We start from the raw sequence: 15,336 nt of genomic DNA, 5'->3' as shown, positions 1-15,336 counted from the left end.
GGGCTTTGAGGGCAGAGGAATCTACTACCTGTGATGCCTTGTGCTGCAATACTGAAGATGAGGAGACCCGTTATACTGGGTGTAACAATAATGAAGGCATGACCCCCCCAGTGCCATCCATCTGTGTTTTTAAGTAGATTCCAAAGAGTAAAGCATTAGGGTAAATACTGAGAAAAAGTTAATGGTGGATGTTGTGATCACTGGAGCAGGATGCTTCAGCTGGTCATTGATATCCTGATGATTTTTGAGCTTGTAATGGTCAAGCATCCCCCCATTAGGGGGATGCCCACATTCCTAGATGTGCAGAGGGTATTCAGTTCAAAAATTTCACGTCACAAATAGATAGTATGTCAATTTGGCACCACAGCAACACCAGCAGAAAAGTGGACATGCATGTGTGATTATGCTTTTCATAAACGGCCAGGTTCTCATGCAGGAAATAATGGAACTTCATATATTTGAATATGAATTTTATAAATGATGCAAAACCCAGGATGGAAAATTCTCCTAGATTTGCAAGGTAGCTCGGCAGATGGGAGTGGGGCATGATTCAGAGGGAGGGCAAAAGCTCAAACTAGCCAAGTTCATTAGCAGGCGGTGGAGGCCTTTCTGTGGGACTAGCCAGCCTGTGGCCTGTCTTTCTGTCCCTCTGAGTGGAGGGTGAGTATGTGACGGGGCAAGCGGAATGAATGGTGCAGGACAGGTGTCGAACATTGTGCTGCAGAATTGCCAGCTGCCCCCGCCTCCTTCTCGATCCAGTTTTTAATGGGGGTAGATGGGGTGAGTGCTGTAGCCTTCAGACTACCATGGTAAGGGCGTTCCCTCTCTCTCAAGGATGACAGAGTGAGAGCAATTGGAAGAGAGGGGAGAGAGGGAAGGATGAGAAAGAGACGGATAGGTAGTAAGATACAGGGGGTCAGGGGCACATATTATGTTTGATGATGTTTTTTTGAATGGGTTATGAAGCCACATTTTCTTTATTTTAGGAATTTAATCAAATATCTGACTTTTCAACAACCAAATACTTTTTTTTTCAAAATACGTATGCATTTATGTGCATGACTGAATGGCATCATGTAATCCCAGACCCCCACCCACCCCCCACCTGACACAATCACAAAGACAGATGACTGCACATCTTCCAGACTGCTTCAGTTCAATGCTCTTTTGAGAGGCTGTTTCAGTTTGTGCAATCAGCATGTGAATGGCGTTCATTCAAGGTTTCACCATGTGCCTTTGGTGTCTGTGAAAGAACACCTAAATTAATGTTTTCAGAAGAGAGCAGCACTTTCAACAGCGCATTGTGCTCCTCCATTCACTCTCATTCAAGCAGGTAATGAGGTGGTTTTGCATTATTGGTTGGAGGAGCTGGGTTTGGTTCGCAGCATGTTGTACACAGTTCAGCACAGGATACAAGCCTTTGATACATATGATTTCTGACCAGTTTTCTTCTTTAACAAAAGCTGAGTGGTAGCACTGCACTGTAACTAAACTCTGATGATTTACTTGAATTTACAAGCACGGGGCTTCCCTCTGAAAGCGTAATCTGAGAAAAGGAAGGATCTACCTTTATTTTGTTTAATTAATTAATGACAGAATGTATTAAAACCTGACCTATTGAACACAGGCTTGATGTACAGCAGTGAATGTTATATCTACATTCCCACTCCATTTCAAAAAAGAAAAACGGTCACAGTACTGATGGCTTCAAGAGTTTTTCTTCAATTAAAAAAGGGACACGGATCAATGTTGGCTGCTGCCCTTACCGGGCGAGAACATTTTACTGCCATTAGCATCGCTGCGATGGAATGATTCGCTCATTTGTATGGAGAAGGGCTATGTCTGGACGAGGACGTCTTGACTCCATACAAAAAGCCAGCTGTGACCTCTTAAATTCACTATCTGTAGGCCAAGCCCAAATCTAAACATTGCGTGGAACAGCTTTGTCCTTTGCCAAAGGCCTTCATTTAACATTCCCCTGTTTGTGAGAGTGGATGGACATAATACGGACAGCTTTAACTCAGTTCCCCCGAACCCACTATTATTCTATAAATATTGTTAAATTCATGGCTTTTGCTGCTTTATTATAAGACATACAAAGCTTGTTACACGCTTGTCATGGGGCCTTTCAGTCTCAGCTCTTACGACTTAACTGTCATTAATAATTTGTTCGGTAGCAGGCCCTCAAAACCACCAGCCCCATGCATTCAATCTACTCCCAATGACCGTCATGCTCGGTTGAGTGTTTAAATGATGTTGAAACACAAAAACCCTCTACATGTCGTCTCAAGTGCTGCCTATTGGCACTTGAAAACATGAACTGCAACACACTTATTACAAGGGTCAGACCACAACCTATTCCTCTAAAACCGTCCCTTGAAAGGTCGCTTACAGGTACTTTACTTCAAATCTGCAAACACACCAGATTAAACTGCGTCAGGCTAAGGAGGATTATGTCAATATCACGCATATGGTGTGAAGAAAGTGCTTATTGATTAACTCCAGAGATAAACACCTGGGGGTTTGTGTTTGCTCATCCTGACTGGCCTGTATCTCTGGACTGGGTCCCCAGATCCCAAAACAACTGTCAGATTAGCCTGTGCCCGGGGTACGAGGCACTTACATAATTGATGACTTTGAGCTGGAGCGAGGCTGCATCCAAGTCGTAAAGCTCACCTGAGGATGAAAAAAATACATAAATACATGCAGAGCTTGTGCGTGGCAAGAGAATATAATCTGACCTGAGCTACTGTATTCAAGATGACAGAATTCAGAGGGAAGAAGGGAGAGAGAAAGGGAGCGAGAGAGAGAGAGGAAGGAGAGATATGTGCCGTTACCTGCACCCTTGGGAAGTCATCTGAGCATGACAGGTGAAATACAGGAGGAGGAACGATGCCTCTTGCCTCAGTATGACCAAGCTGCATGGTCAAGGCCGTATGATCTTCACTGTCAAGGCTGTTCTAATGAGTATCCCAGTTAAATAAGTAATGAGCCCAAGGCCCTGTGCTGTCCTGGGGTTTGTGAGCATGTGGTAGTGTGCCTTTCAGGGGTTAATGAGCGCACATTCGTGTGCCTTTCACTGGTTTGTGAGTGTACGTTTGTGTGTCTTTCAGGTGTTCATGAGTGCGTGTTTGTGTGCCTTTCTGGGGTTCATGAGGTCACAATTGTGTGCCTTTCAGGGGTTCATGAGTGCATGTTCGTGTGAATTTCAGGGGTTCATAAGCACACGATTGTGTGCCTTTCATGGGTTCATGACTGCGCATTTGTGTTTGCGGTCAATCCGCAGGTGAGAGGCCCAGGGCTCCTACCACAAAGCTGAAGGATCTTGTGGTCCATCTCGCAGTAGGTCCCATCGGGTGGTGTCGCCTCAGGCTTGGCAAGGGAACTCTGGGACGCGGCTGGAGACAGACAGACCTGCCGGCATGGTGCAGACCGCTGGAGGGCCTGAACTCTCTTACACGCCACAGTGACCTGCGAGAGAAAAGCAGAGGCCTGTCAACGAACACTGCCTCCTTTATTGAATGGGTTTTCAACCCTGATTTTCATCTTTAGTCCAAGTTTGGGGTATCCAAATAGTTTTTTTCTCCACCCCAATGGGCTGCTAGTCATGGTTGCTACAGGCACGGTAAAAGTCGATGTCGTGGGGTGTATACAAAATGTAACACGCGGTTCCCAAACTGTATAGGACAACTACTAGCCATGCACTTCATGGCTGACCAGAGATCAGAGTACAAATTGTGAAGAGTGGTGGAGGATTTGTGATGTACAAGATTATGGGTAAATAAAAATACTCACTGGATCCATGAGCAACACCCACTCAAAAATGAGTCACGGATAGGCTGTACTGGACATGGAACCGTATTGGTCCATATGAGAGCAAGCGAACATGCTAAATGACATCATAATCTCTGTCAGATGAATTAAATGCCATTACACAGCATGCTTTCTTTATAAGGCCAAACTCTGGGAGGGGGCTGGTTACACACATGTGCCAGGAACTGGCCAAGAAAAATGAAGACACCACTATCTGTTGACAGCCAAGCGGGGGGAGGGGGATGGGTGATGGGTTCGGTCCCTTCAATTTACATGCACCCCATATCCTGTTTTCCTTCCTGGAGCTTAACACTGAGCAGCTGGTGGATATAATGTTGATACAGAGAGACAGCATCTGTGAAAAGAGCCTTTGGGAACGACATGAAAATCAGAGTGCAGCGCAGAAGGGGAGGGCTTCGTTTCATCGCCAATAAAGAAGCTTCACAAAATGCAAAACCACATCTCTAAAACTGTAACCACCGAGACTCGAAACCAGCTGAGAGGAGCGGGTCTCTTGACGGGGAATGCATTAGTGCTTCTGTCTAACTTCCATGGATTTTCATGGCTGACTGGGTGTTATCTATCGGGATGGTTTACACGTGCATGAAATTACTGCTTAGACAGTAATTTCAGAAAACAAACAAACAAGCAAATATGTATTTTTACCTTTCAGATTTATGGTAATAAGACATTTTTCTGCACCAAATGTACAGAGTGGTAATAGGAATTCAAGGTACAATTATGAATCATGTTTGAATCCTCCAAATAAATGTGCACTGTACATGCTACTCAAAGTAAACCACAGAATTTCCCAGGAAGAAAGTTCTAGTTTTGAAATTTGGAGAGGTTTCTTAATACCAAAACCATTTCTCTATCACTCTCCCCTGGCTGTGATTGACTCTCCCTGACTGGTGTGGAAGAACGTGCAGCAGCCTCATTGTAAATTTGGATTAAGACAGAGGGGGGAAACTGCCGATGCAAAGAGCACAGGCTCAGCCACCGGCAAAAGTGTTTCATCAATTCTTTGGTACAGCTATCAATAGCCATGCTGAGAGCAAGCAGGAGTGTGTGCGTCACCGGGGCAATAATTTGATTGTGCTCCATCATACGGAACAGCGGTTAGCCGTGCCGCCACTCGCCGTGACGAGAGAACAACACATATGTCCCATTGGAGAGGCCGGCTTAAATCAAACAGCCATGCCTGTTTTCCCCTGATCTCTTTATTCCTTCCTCTCACCCCCTCTGTTCTGGTTCGGTCAAAGCCCCACCTAGCTGCACACCTGCTGCTTCTCATGCCTGTCACGTTTCTCCCTCCCTACCCTTCATTGCTCTCTGTCTTCTAACTCTTTTTTCCTTCTCTCTTCCCTCTGATATGCATACACATCCTTCATTTCCTTCATACACACCCTCTCTAATTCAAGTTCAACATAGGACATATAAATAATATGGGCATTTTTTAACTTCCCTCCACAAAATTGATCACAAAGGACATGTGTATAAATATCCAATAAATACAAGTTGACTGTACAAAATTTACAGAAGCTTAAACAAGATTTATGTATGTGAAAGCTGCCTAAGCTGAAGGGTCACCCAGTTTAGTGGGATAGGGCAATGATTTTACCTTTTCCAAATATATACTTTTTATTCTACTTCCAATGAATTGGGAGTAATTGCTATACATTTTCTGAAATAATTTTATCTTTGATCATGACTGTGATTTATTAGTATAAAAAACAAAACTCATGAATAGTGAAAGTATGCACCAAACCTGTACATACAGTGTAAATAATAATCTAAGATCATTTAAAATAAACATTACTACTGATGCTGCTGCTACTACTACTACTACTACTACTACTACTAATAATAATAATAATAATAATAATAATAATAATAATAATAATAATAATAATAATAAGGACATGTTAGAGACCCATAGTATGAAAGGTAGGAGAGAGATGCTTTTGTCTCTCATTCACTCATTCCAATCTCCTAGCAGCAGCAGGCACAAACCAGCTGGACAGACAATACTAATGTACTCCTCACTGCACCCTCTTTCAATTTGTCTGACTTTCATCCCTTCTTTGTCTCTTTTTTTCTCTGACAGGAAAACACTATAATTCAATTAATTATCTGAATCAAAGGGGAACTCCCATCTCCTTTCCACTGATCCTGGTGAAATGAGGTCCTTTTGGAGTATGATGAAAGAAGTGGCTTTCACTCCTTTTATTCCCAGAGCAAAAAGGCCATGTCCTGCGTCACAGGCTGGCTCCGGGGCAATAAGGCTGCTATTTCCCCATCTGCACTCTCCCAGCCCACAGGCTTGCCCCAACAGCCACCGGCACGTGCGCTAACTGAAGTCCACTCTCATATCCCTCCATGCTTCCACCATAAGAAAAACATTTCTGCTGTGGACCTGGAACTCGGTGTAATTGCTGGCGGTCTCCTTACATGTTTCTCCAGGATGCTGAGGTGCTGCTCATCCTGTTCACTCAGCTGCTTACAACAGGCCTATGAAAGAAAAAAAAAAGAAAAAAACAATAAGCAAACAAGGAACACCGGATTCAAGAAAGAGTTCCGGCTCTCACCACAGGAACAGAACGTCCCTACAGCTCATAAAAGGTGTGTATCCAAGGAACACACAATGCGTAAAATAAAATGGTTCAGGATAGCAACTCCCTCCCTTTTGTAGGTTTTTCCCCAATAAACCGGCTAAAGTTTGCTGTCCGATACCATTTTTCTTCATGAAAGGAACAGCAAATTTTTACATATGAGCAAATCATGACAACTGATAGAGAAAACCCACAATTGGCTAAAGCACTGTTGCTGTCAATCAACTGACTTGTATTAACCAATCAAAAGGCTCCTTCCATTTTCAACACACTGTGATTAGTATAGATCTGTGAGATATTGAAAACACAAAAAGAGGAAGATGCAGAGAGGGATCAAATACAGCAGTGAGAAGGAACAGCAAGTGAGGGAGGGTAAGAAAATGGGGGGCAGATGGAAAAAGGGAGAGCAGGCTCAAGAGAGAGATATAACATGCGAGCGAGAGAAATGTATCTCGAAAGAGAAATGACGAATGGCCTGAGCTCCTACAGGTTCTTGTCTGTGAGGCTGCATAGTTTTACTGGCTGAGCAGTTCAAAATGAACTGTGGCGAGCTTGACCTGGGCACACTTTTACTTGTAAAATGCATGTGATGCATCCACAGGCTAATGGTCCCTCCAGCTCTGATGCAGAGGAGCAGCAGGCTCATGACCACACAATAGAAAGAATAACTTCCTCTGTGAAATCAGCGGAGGGGGCCACCATACAGCCCATTCCTATATGTATACCTTAATACAGTGTGTGTGTGTGTGTGTGTGTGTAAGAGAGAGAATGCGTGTGTGTGTGAGAGAGAGAGAAAGAGAGAGTGCGTGTGTGTGTAAGAGAGACTGTGTCTTTGTGTGTGTGTGTGTGAGAGAGAGAGTGTGTATGTGCATGTGTGTTTGCACATGTGTGCATGTGTGTGTTCTATAAAAGTTACAGCTTATGTTCTCTTCAAATATTGACAGTATTCCGATTTGCACAGCAACCAAATATTACTGAGACAGTCTTTCTGTGCACAGCATCTTGAAGAAATGCTGAAATCCAGGCTGAAATCCATTCCAGGGCTTTGAGGATGCCATCAACGACAACTGCGTTTTCTTTGACTTAAACTTAAACTGAAAGTATAACCTATGAAGCTAAATGGTCGTATGAATAAAAAGGTTACATTTAAGTATCTGTTTTTGACTGACTGTTTTGCATAAAAGTTTCAAAAGTTTCAAAAAGTTTTAAACAAACTAGTTTCTTTAGCCTGAGGAAGGACCTTTTCCTTCGAATCATTATAATTTCATCACGATGACATTAAGAAAACTTATATGAATTGGCATATGAGGACACCAGATGGAGTTTCGTGATGAGATGGAAAAGTTGTGCAGTGATTTACAGTTTGCAAAGAGTAAAAACATAATGATGTACATTCCCTGGGTGAGTTGACAGATCACTTGTGTTTTCCCAGGCTTTCAGTCCTTATTTATTTATTTATTTTTTGGTGATAGGAGGGGAAATTGGGATTTATTCCCCTGCCAGGGGCCAGATGGCAGCCTGCTTCAGAACAGACAGACGGGGCATTTGGGGGGCACTGCAGCAGGCTGCCATCACAGGGCATGCGTGCCTTCCCACACCGCGTCCGTCATGCCCAGCTTGGTAAGCTGGTGAGGACAGACCATGAAAGATGGCTGGGCTGAGAATGGGGGCCCGACACAAGCCATCCCAAGAGCTTTAAGTGGTTTTCCCTCAGTGCCAGGAGACGCACTCAGCCGAAGACTTCATCTCGAATGTGAGGGCTAATTACGAGACAGAAAACGGGGGATGAGTAATTTGTCCTTCTTGTCTGTAATGCAGATTTGATTGACAGGTACCAGTGAATAGGGACTGCAGGGAAATACAAATGAGCTTAAAGATAACACGGATATTCTTTAAGGAAGTAATAGTGAGCCTTCCAATGAAATTGGCCCATTCAACAGGTGTCATTACGGGGCACTCACACCAACAAACAAACCAGACCTTTCTGGACCACAGTGACTCATGTATCAAAGTTTACTCACCTACCATTATTCTGCTAAGCCTTCGGAGACTGAGATGTTGGCAAAAAACCTGGCAAGCTTAAGCTTCAGCAAGCCCACTTTTCTGTTTTAATTCAGCTAACTCTAACCTTTATCTAATTTATCTATATCATGATTGCAGCCAGTTGATTGATTTGATCCGGGGTAAAAGTGGTGTCACATTTCAGTTCTGCCAGATACAGGACTGACAAACATACCACTGGCCCGAACCCAGAGCATGTTCCTGACGGCTCTGCATGACTCATATTTGAGTTTTTTCCTCCACATGAAGTCAATCTCAAAAAAACCCAGGGGTTGCAAAGAAATATCACTCCTCTGAACATGAACTGTTGATAATACATCTTCCAGAACACTGTCCATTTGAGTGCATTCATTTTGACTAAATTAAATGAGTGCACTGTGGGTTATATAATAGTCCAGAGGGATTGTAACCAGTTGCATAATTGCATGAGATCATGTTGAAATAGTAGAGTAATGGGAAATGTGTACAGCTAGCTAACTGACTGTTCTCTGCGCCAGAGGAAAGACTGACAGGAAGTAATTACACGCCACTGGAAAAATAACAGATTAGGGTGAATTTAAGCAGAGGACACATGATCCTTAAGCATGGGTGAATGGGAGAGAGAGAAAGAGAGCATGTTGCTTCATTCTCAATAGTGCATGTAATGGGCATGCAGCATAATAGTCTCGAAGAGTTTAAGAAAATAGCATCCTCTTCAGAGAATGAAAGCAAAAGCTCTTTCTCCCACCACACACAGTTTGAGTGAAGGCCACAACAATGGGACACACACTTAAAGGCTGCCTACCAAGATTACAGCGATGACTGTGTCTTGATCCTGGTCTGCCAGAGGAATGATCAATGCTAGAGAGAGAAACACCAAAAAAGAAAAGAAAAGAACAAAGAAAGACATGAAGCCAAAGGCCAACGATTAAGCGTTTAAACCAGGCTTAAAGTTTATGAGCAACGGCACAGCCTAACTTGGTCTACCAGTTAAAAATTAATTGCAACCACACTGTGACAGGTCCCAAAAAGAGCCCTGCCGTAGACCTATCACATGGAGTGTTTTTATGGGGTTTTTATACTTTTCACACCCATCTACACACGGAATAAATTCCCGTTCTGTGAGCTAGGCTCTTAATGGGCTGTGTCAGGTTCTGGTCAGGATTGCCCACAAAGATGCCATGGCTGTCTGCGCAAAAAAGATTCTCCTGAAAGAGGATGTCAACGGAATGAGAAATGGGGAGAGTGACTGAGGTAATCTGTTATTTCAGAAGAAAAATTGTGTGGGTGGTGTGGGAGGGCTCTGGGGGGAGTGAGTGGGTGCCAGGTTAGATTTTCAGACCCCAGCTTGTTAATCATTGTTTCCTATTTGTCTTTCCCATTCGCACCACCTACCTGTATCTACTTGCCCATCTCTCTCTCTCTCTTTCTCCCTTTCTCCTCAAATTCCCCTTTTAACGGCTTGTCCCCCCCTCCTATTATGTCTCTGCATCACCACCCAATGCTGCCTGTAACTGCAAGTGGCTGCCCTCCTCTCTCTCTCTCTCTCTCTCTCTCTCTCTCAGGAATCCTGTCTCTTACTGGCAGTAATGCAGTGGGCCATTATGTTTTCTTAAAAATTAGTAGACTGTCACAGACACACCTATGAAGCACACAGAGCACACACAAAGCACACATAGAGACAGACAATCACACACACCTCGTTTGTCGGGTGGTAGGGGTGCTGCTAGGCTGTTCCTCTGCTTCTCCTGTAGCTCAGTTGGGGGCAGACCTGCACACTGTACCCTCTTCTTCTGGGTCACCACATCCCTGTTGGGGCAGATCACGATAATATGCACAATATTAAGTCAATTGCTGCAAGTTGCAAATTGTAAGTCATTGTAGATTTGCTTAGGTAGATTTGGTCTCACTGTGAGTTCTCAGGGATCTGCAGGAGTGTTTTTAAAATTTTACCAGAATCTAAAGACAATATGTATGTATTAAACCCACATGTGTTCACATGAGAGAGAATTTTTCAGTCAAACCTTAAGACCTTAAGTTTTCCATGAACAGTCAGTAAGAGTGGGCTGCAGTTCTACTACATTTGGGGAATACCACAAAGCCTTTTGCAACCCTCTTGGGACTGGCACCAACTGCACATGATCAGCAGATAATGAGTCTTCCATAGAGATTAACAGAGGTGAGGAACCCCACACACCCAATTTCAAAGAGTACGAGGGGTCCTTGCCCAAATTCCCAAACTGGCTTTCACAAACTGCCATCTGATCAATCCCCCAATTTAATTGCCAAAAAAAATATGTGTGTTGAGCGTTCTGGTTCAAAATCGCTGTTGTGCATCACCCCGGTGGGTGCTTCACTGTTAAAAAGTGTTTTGAGTTTAGAGAAAAGTTCTGCTTAAATGCAAGTAATTATTATTATTAATTGTTATTGTTGTTTCTTTGACAAAATGAGATTTAATGTACTTGCAGGACTCATCTGTTGCATTTTTCAACCCAACAAAATCAACCTAGATAATTTGCGTAATAAGCAGAATATAAGTCCTGCAACTCATCTTGATGAAGGCATCTGCCAAGCAAAGACCAAACAGTATTTTATCATTATTAAGAGATGGGAGGGAACTAGACAGCCAGCTTCATCAGTATCAAATAAATCAGCCCAGTCAAAACATCTGCCTGGGAAGCACCATTCAGTACAGGCTGCACTGCCACTCCTGGTTTCCTCTGTTTATCTGAAGATTACAAACTGATGGGCAGAGATTCCACACACTATTAGAGAAAGCCACCGTCAAATGGAAATAATAACACTCAATTGTCCCTCTGAAAAATTCAAGTAACGTGGGCCAATGCATTTATGCATGAGTGACCATTCATAGATGAGTAAATGTTTTTATTTTGCTCAGAAAACAAATAGCTTTTTTGTCATAGGTGTGCCAGGGGGAAATAACACAGCACTCGAGATAACGATGACAGTTACAAAGAGGGTGCTAACAGAATGGGTGCATTTAGCCTTCCTCTCAACAACCATGTGCAAACTTTTAGCACATTTCTCCAAAACGTGCTGAAGCTACAGAGTGGTACTTATTTTTTCTGTATGTGAGCAAAATGGACTCGACTAATGTGCAGTCCCTAGAAAATAAGTCTAATGAACTGCAAGCCAATGTGTCATTTCTCCATGAGCTCAGGGATGCCCGTGTAATGGACGTCACGAAAACATGGCTCGGACGTGGACTCTACATTGTATATCAATGGTTTTGGAGACCTTATCCGTTTGAATGAAGACCCAAGACATCCAAAAGTATTCATTAACTGACAGATGTAGTACTGTAATGTAGCTACATTTAATTGTACGTGGACTCTCTAAGCACATTTATACCAATCCAAATAATTAGACATGGATTTCCAAAAGGTTGAAAAAAAAAAAAAAGATACAGGTGATAAAATTGCTTTTACAGAAATTGGGGGGGAAAAAGTCACAACAAAAAGGACAAACATAGCTATAAAAACAAGAATAAACCTTAGTAGTAATCTAAAGTCTGTCTAGAGTGGCATGAAATGTATGACCGGCTCTCATGATAGGGGCAGTAACATAATCTGGATGATTAGCACTGAATGATTTTACTTCTATCAAGCAGCTGGCAGAGGACCTGAACAGTTTTTATCAGATATTTGACACTTATGATTTTACTGCAGAGATTAGTAACATATGTGATTGTACCAGAGCTGCAGCTACCATTTGCATTAATGAGCACAGTGTAACAAGGCTTTTTTAGACAGATTACAGAAAACAAAACTCCAGGGCCAGATAATTGGCCGGGCTCTTAGGAACTGCACCGCGCAACATATTTTTCTTTTTATCTTCACACAATTGCTAGAGCCAAAATTTGAAAGTATGCTACTATTGTCCCTGTTCCTAAAAATAAGAACCCCAAAAGTTCTTTTAAGTTTCAAATTTCTTTAAAGTACTTAATTATTTTAAACCCATTGCCCTCACTTGATGAAAATTTTTCAGAAATTGATTAAGTTGATCTCTTACAGTTTGTCTACATGACACTCGCACTCATATGTCATTTAGGTCAAGATGTTAGGCCAAAAAACCATGCAAGGTTGTTATTTTTTGACTTCTCAGTGTTCAACACTATCCAACAACATCTACTTGCATAAAACATAAAACTTCTAGGTTCTGCTCAGATCATCCACTCCATAAGGAGTCTGAGCTCCTTACTTCTGGCTGCCAATTTAGAATACACAATAATACAAAACCAAAACATACCAGAGGTTCCTGTGGCCATAAACAAACTGAATTACTTTACATAATAATGAACTGGTTCTTCTCGACACTGGCACTTTACATATAACACTGCGATCTATATGGATTCATATTAAATCTGTAAAAATCTCTTCTGGTACATTCAACTTTATGAATATTTAAAGTAATGCTTTTGATGATACTTATTTGTTGTTATACTATCTATTTATTTTAATATCCGATGAAATATGAAGTGTAAATATCTAACAGTTCCACAGGATACTCTTCTGGAAGTGAAGTTTTTCCATTTTATTAGAAAAATATACATTATTTATTATACATTATATTATTCCTTATTCCCATGGCCTGTGTGCGGCTGGGACACTCCCATCAGAATGATATGAGCAAAAAGTTATGTCCTCTGTGGTTTTCCTGAGCTAGTTCTCCACCCCTAACCATGATGTGTTCCTGAATGTTACTGATGATATGCCCCTGGTCCACTAGCAAAAAACAAAAACAAAACATAAAACTAATTCATTCTCTCTTGTGACTTGTTTATCTCTGTGTCCTTCAAATGACTCAACACTGCAATTCCCTCCCTACCCTCTAAATTGGCCCCATTATCTCCCTCATTTGGAAACCGCTCTAAATGAATCAGGCCTGGACAGCCTCGGTGCTCTGCTCCGCTGCAGTGCCAGTTATGCAATCAGATTGGTTCAAAAGCGCTAACAGTTATGACATGAACGTGGAAAATGCTGAGTGCTTATGTTTCGGAAATGTGTAGAGCATGAAGGCTGCATTGAGCTAGGCTGGCAGCGGGCTCCATAACCACATTCTGATATGGGATAGCATGGGCGCTTCTCTGTGACTTCTGTGATAAACTGATCTGTCAACCATAGACCCAAACTGTGGCAGAGCCTTTAAAATTATTATCCAATGAAAGGATCAGCCATGGTCATCGGGTGAAGTATATGACATACCGGTGAACGTTTCTGACTCTCCACTCGTCTGTATCGAAAGGGCTCAGAAACCATTTACTTTTTTGTCATGTTCTTGAGTAGTGTCACAGCAAGAAGCAGAGGGGGAGTCAGTACAGCTTATGTGGCAAGAAGGAGACCTTTCCCTACTGCTCAGTGAACAACCAGCCAAGTATGAGATTTCATGCTCTCCAAAAAGCCAAACACGAAATTGCAGTGAAACAAATCTAATTTTTAAAAGATGCCATGAGAGTATTCTGCAGGCAGAAAAAAACGTATGAAAACTCCTGCAAGGGACTGTAAGAGACTGAGACAGGCACAAGAAAACTTTTCACTCATTGAATGGCTGGCCGGCAAAAGACACAGATGGCCAAAGACACTGTCAGCAGATCTCAGATGGGAGTCAGCTGACAGCCAGAAAACCCCAGAGGACTAAAGTCTGGTGTGGGTGAGTGACGGATGGACACAAAGGATCTGAAGTGTGAAGTGGATGGAAGAGATGGCAACAATCACAGTCTGAAAGCAGAGAATTGGGGGAAGAAAAAAGTCACCATAATGACAGAGTATCTACACTCAGTGGTCCGATCTGAGTGTTCACATTCTGCTACCATTGCAGGCCTAGTGATTAGAGCATGATGAGAGGCATAGCCAATCAATTGGGTCGATACTGAATTTTGTGGAAAACAGGCAATTGGTGGGCATTCATGCCAATAATATACTTTCTTGACGAAGCATGCATTCTAGTGCAGAAATAGGTCTCTCTCACACTCTGTGACTGTGGACCATCAACTCAGTAGGCTGTGTATGCAACCCCACTTAAACATGTGATGTAATTTTAAAAATACAGGAAATATCCTTTGCAGGAATCCAATAATTCTGATCATGTAATCAAGGAAAATATCAACATATTCAGTAATATTTTAAAAGACCATGGTGATAATGTCCCTGGCACATTGGTTTAGTTGACTAGCTATCTTGCTCAACTAATATGATATCATCCAACATGGCATGAAACAATAGGGTCATTGATGAGGTCATTAATGTTGGGACAGGACATTTCACTGGCTGGCAAGCTACCTTGCTGACAACACACAACCAGCTTCCTAAATTAGCTATCTATTCATAAACAGCTGCAACACTTTCAGTATTCTAGCTCCACTTTAAGGTGGCGCACATCAATGACTCCAACACTAGTGCTTCATGCTACTACTGCATGTAATCCTTGAAAGAATATCATAAAAACAATCAAAGAAATGAATACTCCCTTATTAGATCAAAACTGTGAAAAAATGAACCAAAACAGGAAAAAATGAACAGGAATGGATAGGAAGTTCTGTATGTCTTCATCCATTACAAATCTGCTACCAAGAGATCATAGTGTCATGGTATTGTTGATTTTTTTCCCAAGAAATATAATTACAGTAACTGAGGGGGTGGATATCTCTTTTATCTAGCAGTCCTGTACAGTCAGCTCCAGTTTAATGACATATCTGTGTGTGGGTGTGCTCCTGTGTGAGACTTTTTGTAAGAACGGTGCTATTATAAGCATGGAGCAAACATCCCACAGCTCCTAATTGGTTGGTGAAAAAACCTAAGAACAGAGCACTCATGGAACAGAACATTGTCCATTAAGCCCTTCTCATACGTGC

At 42.3% G+C, this 15,336-nt stretch overlaps 1 protein-coding gene across 6 annotated transcripts in view; it reads right to left on the bottom strand.

Annotated features, from left to right (window-relative positions):
- Positions 1 to 15,336, bottom strand: part of LOC118209630 (cGMP-dependent 3',5'-cyclic phosphodiesterase) — a 168,408-nt gene that overhangs the window by 27,225 nt on the left and 125,847 nt on the right. For all 6 annotated transcript variants that reach the window (XM_035385146.1, XM_035385147.1, XM_035385150.1 and 3 more), the window contains 5 exons: positions 10,165 to 10,274; positions 9,271 to 9,326; positions 6,265 to 6,324; positions 3,309 to 3,471; positions 2,624 to 2,676 (listed from right to left, as the gene is read on the bottom strand). In XM_035385146.1, the coding sequence (XP_035241037.1) occupies positions 2,624 to 2,676; positions 3,309 to 3,471; positions 6,265 to 6,324; positions 9,271 to 9,326; positions 10,165 to 10,274 (442 nt within the window). The remainder of the gene's footprint in view (positions 1 to 2,623; positions 2,677 to 3,308; positions 3,472 to 6,264; positions 6,325 to 9,270; positions 9,327 to 10,164; positions 10,275 to 15,336) is intronic.

This window comes from Anguilla anguilla, chromosome 12 (genome assembly GCF_013347855.1).
Source record: "Anguilla anguilla isolate fAngAng1 chromosome 12, fAngAng1.pri, whole genome shotgun sequence".
Classification (NCBI taxonomy): Eukaryota; Metazoa; Chordata; class Actinopteri; order Anguilliformes; family Anguillidae; genus Anguilla; species Anguilla anguilla.
Note: the sequence above shows the minus strand (reverse complement) of the source record. Positions and strands in the feature narration are given on the sequence as shown.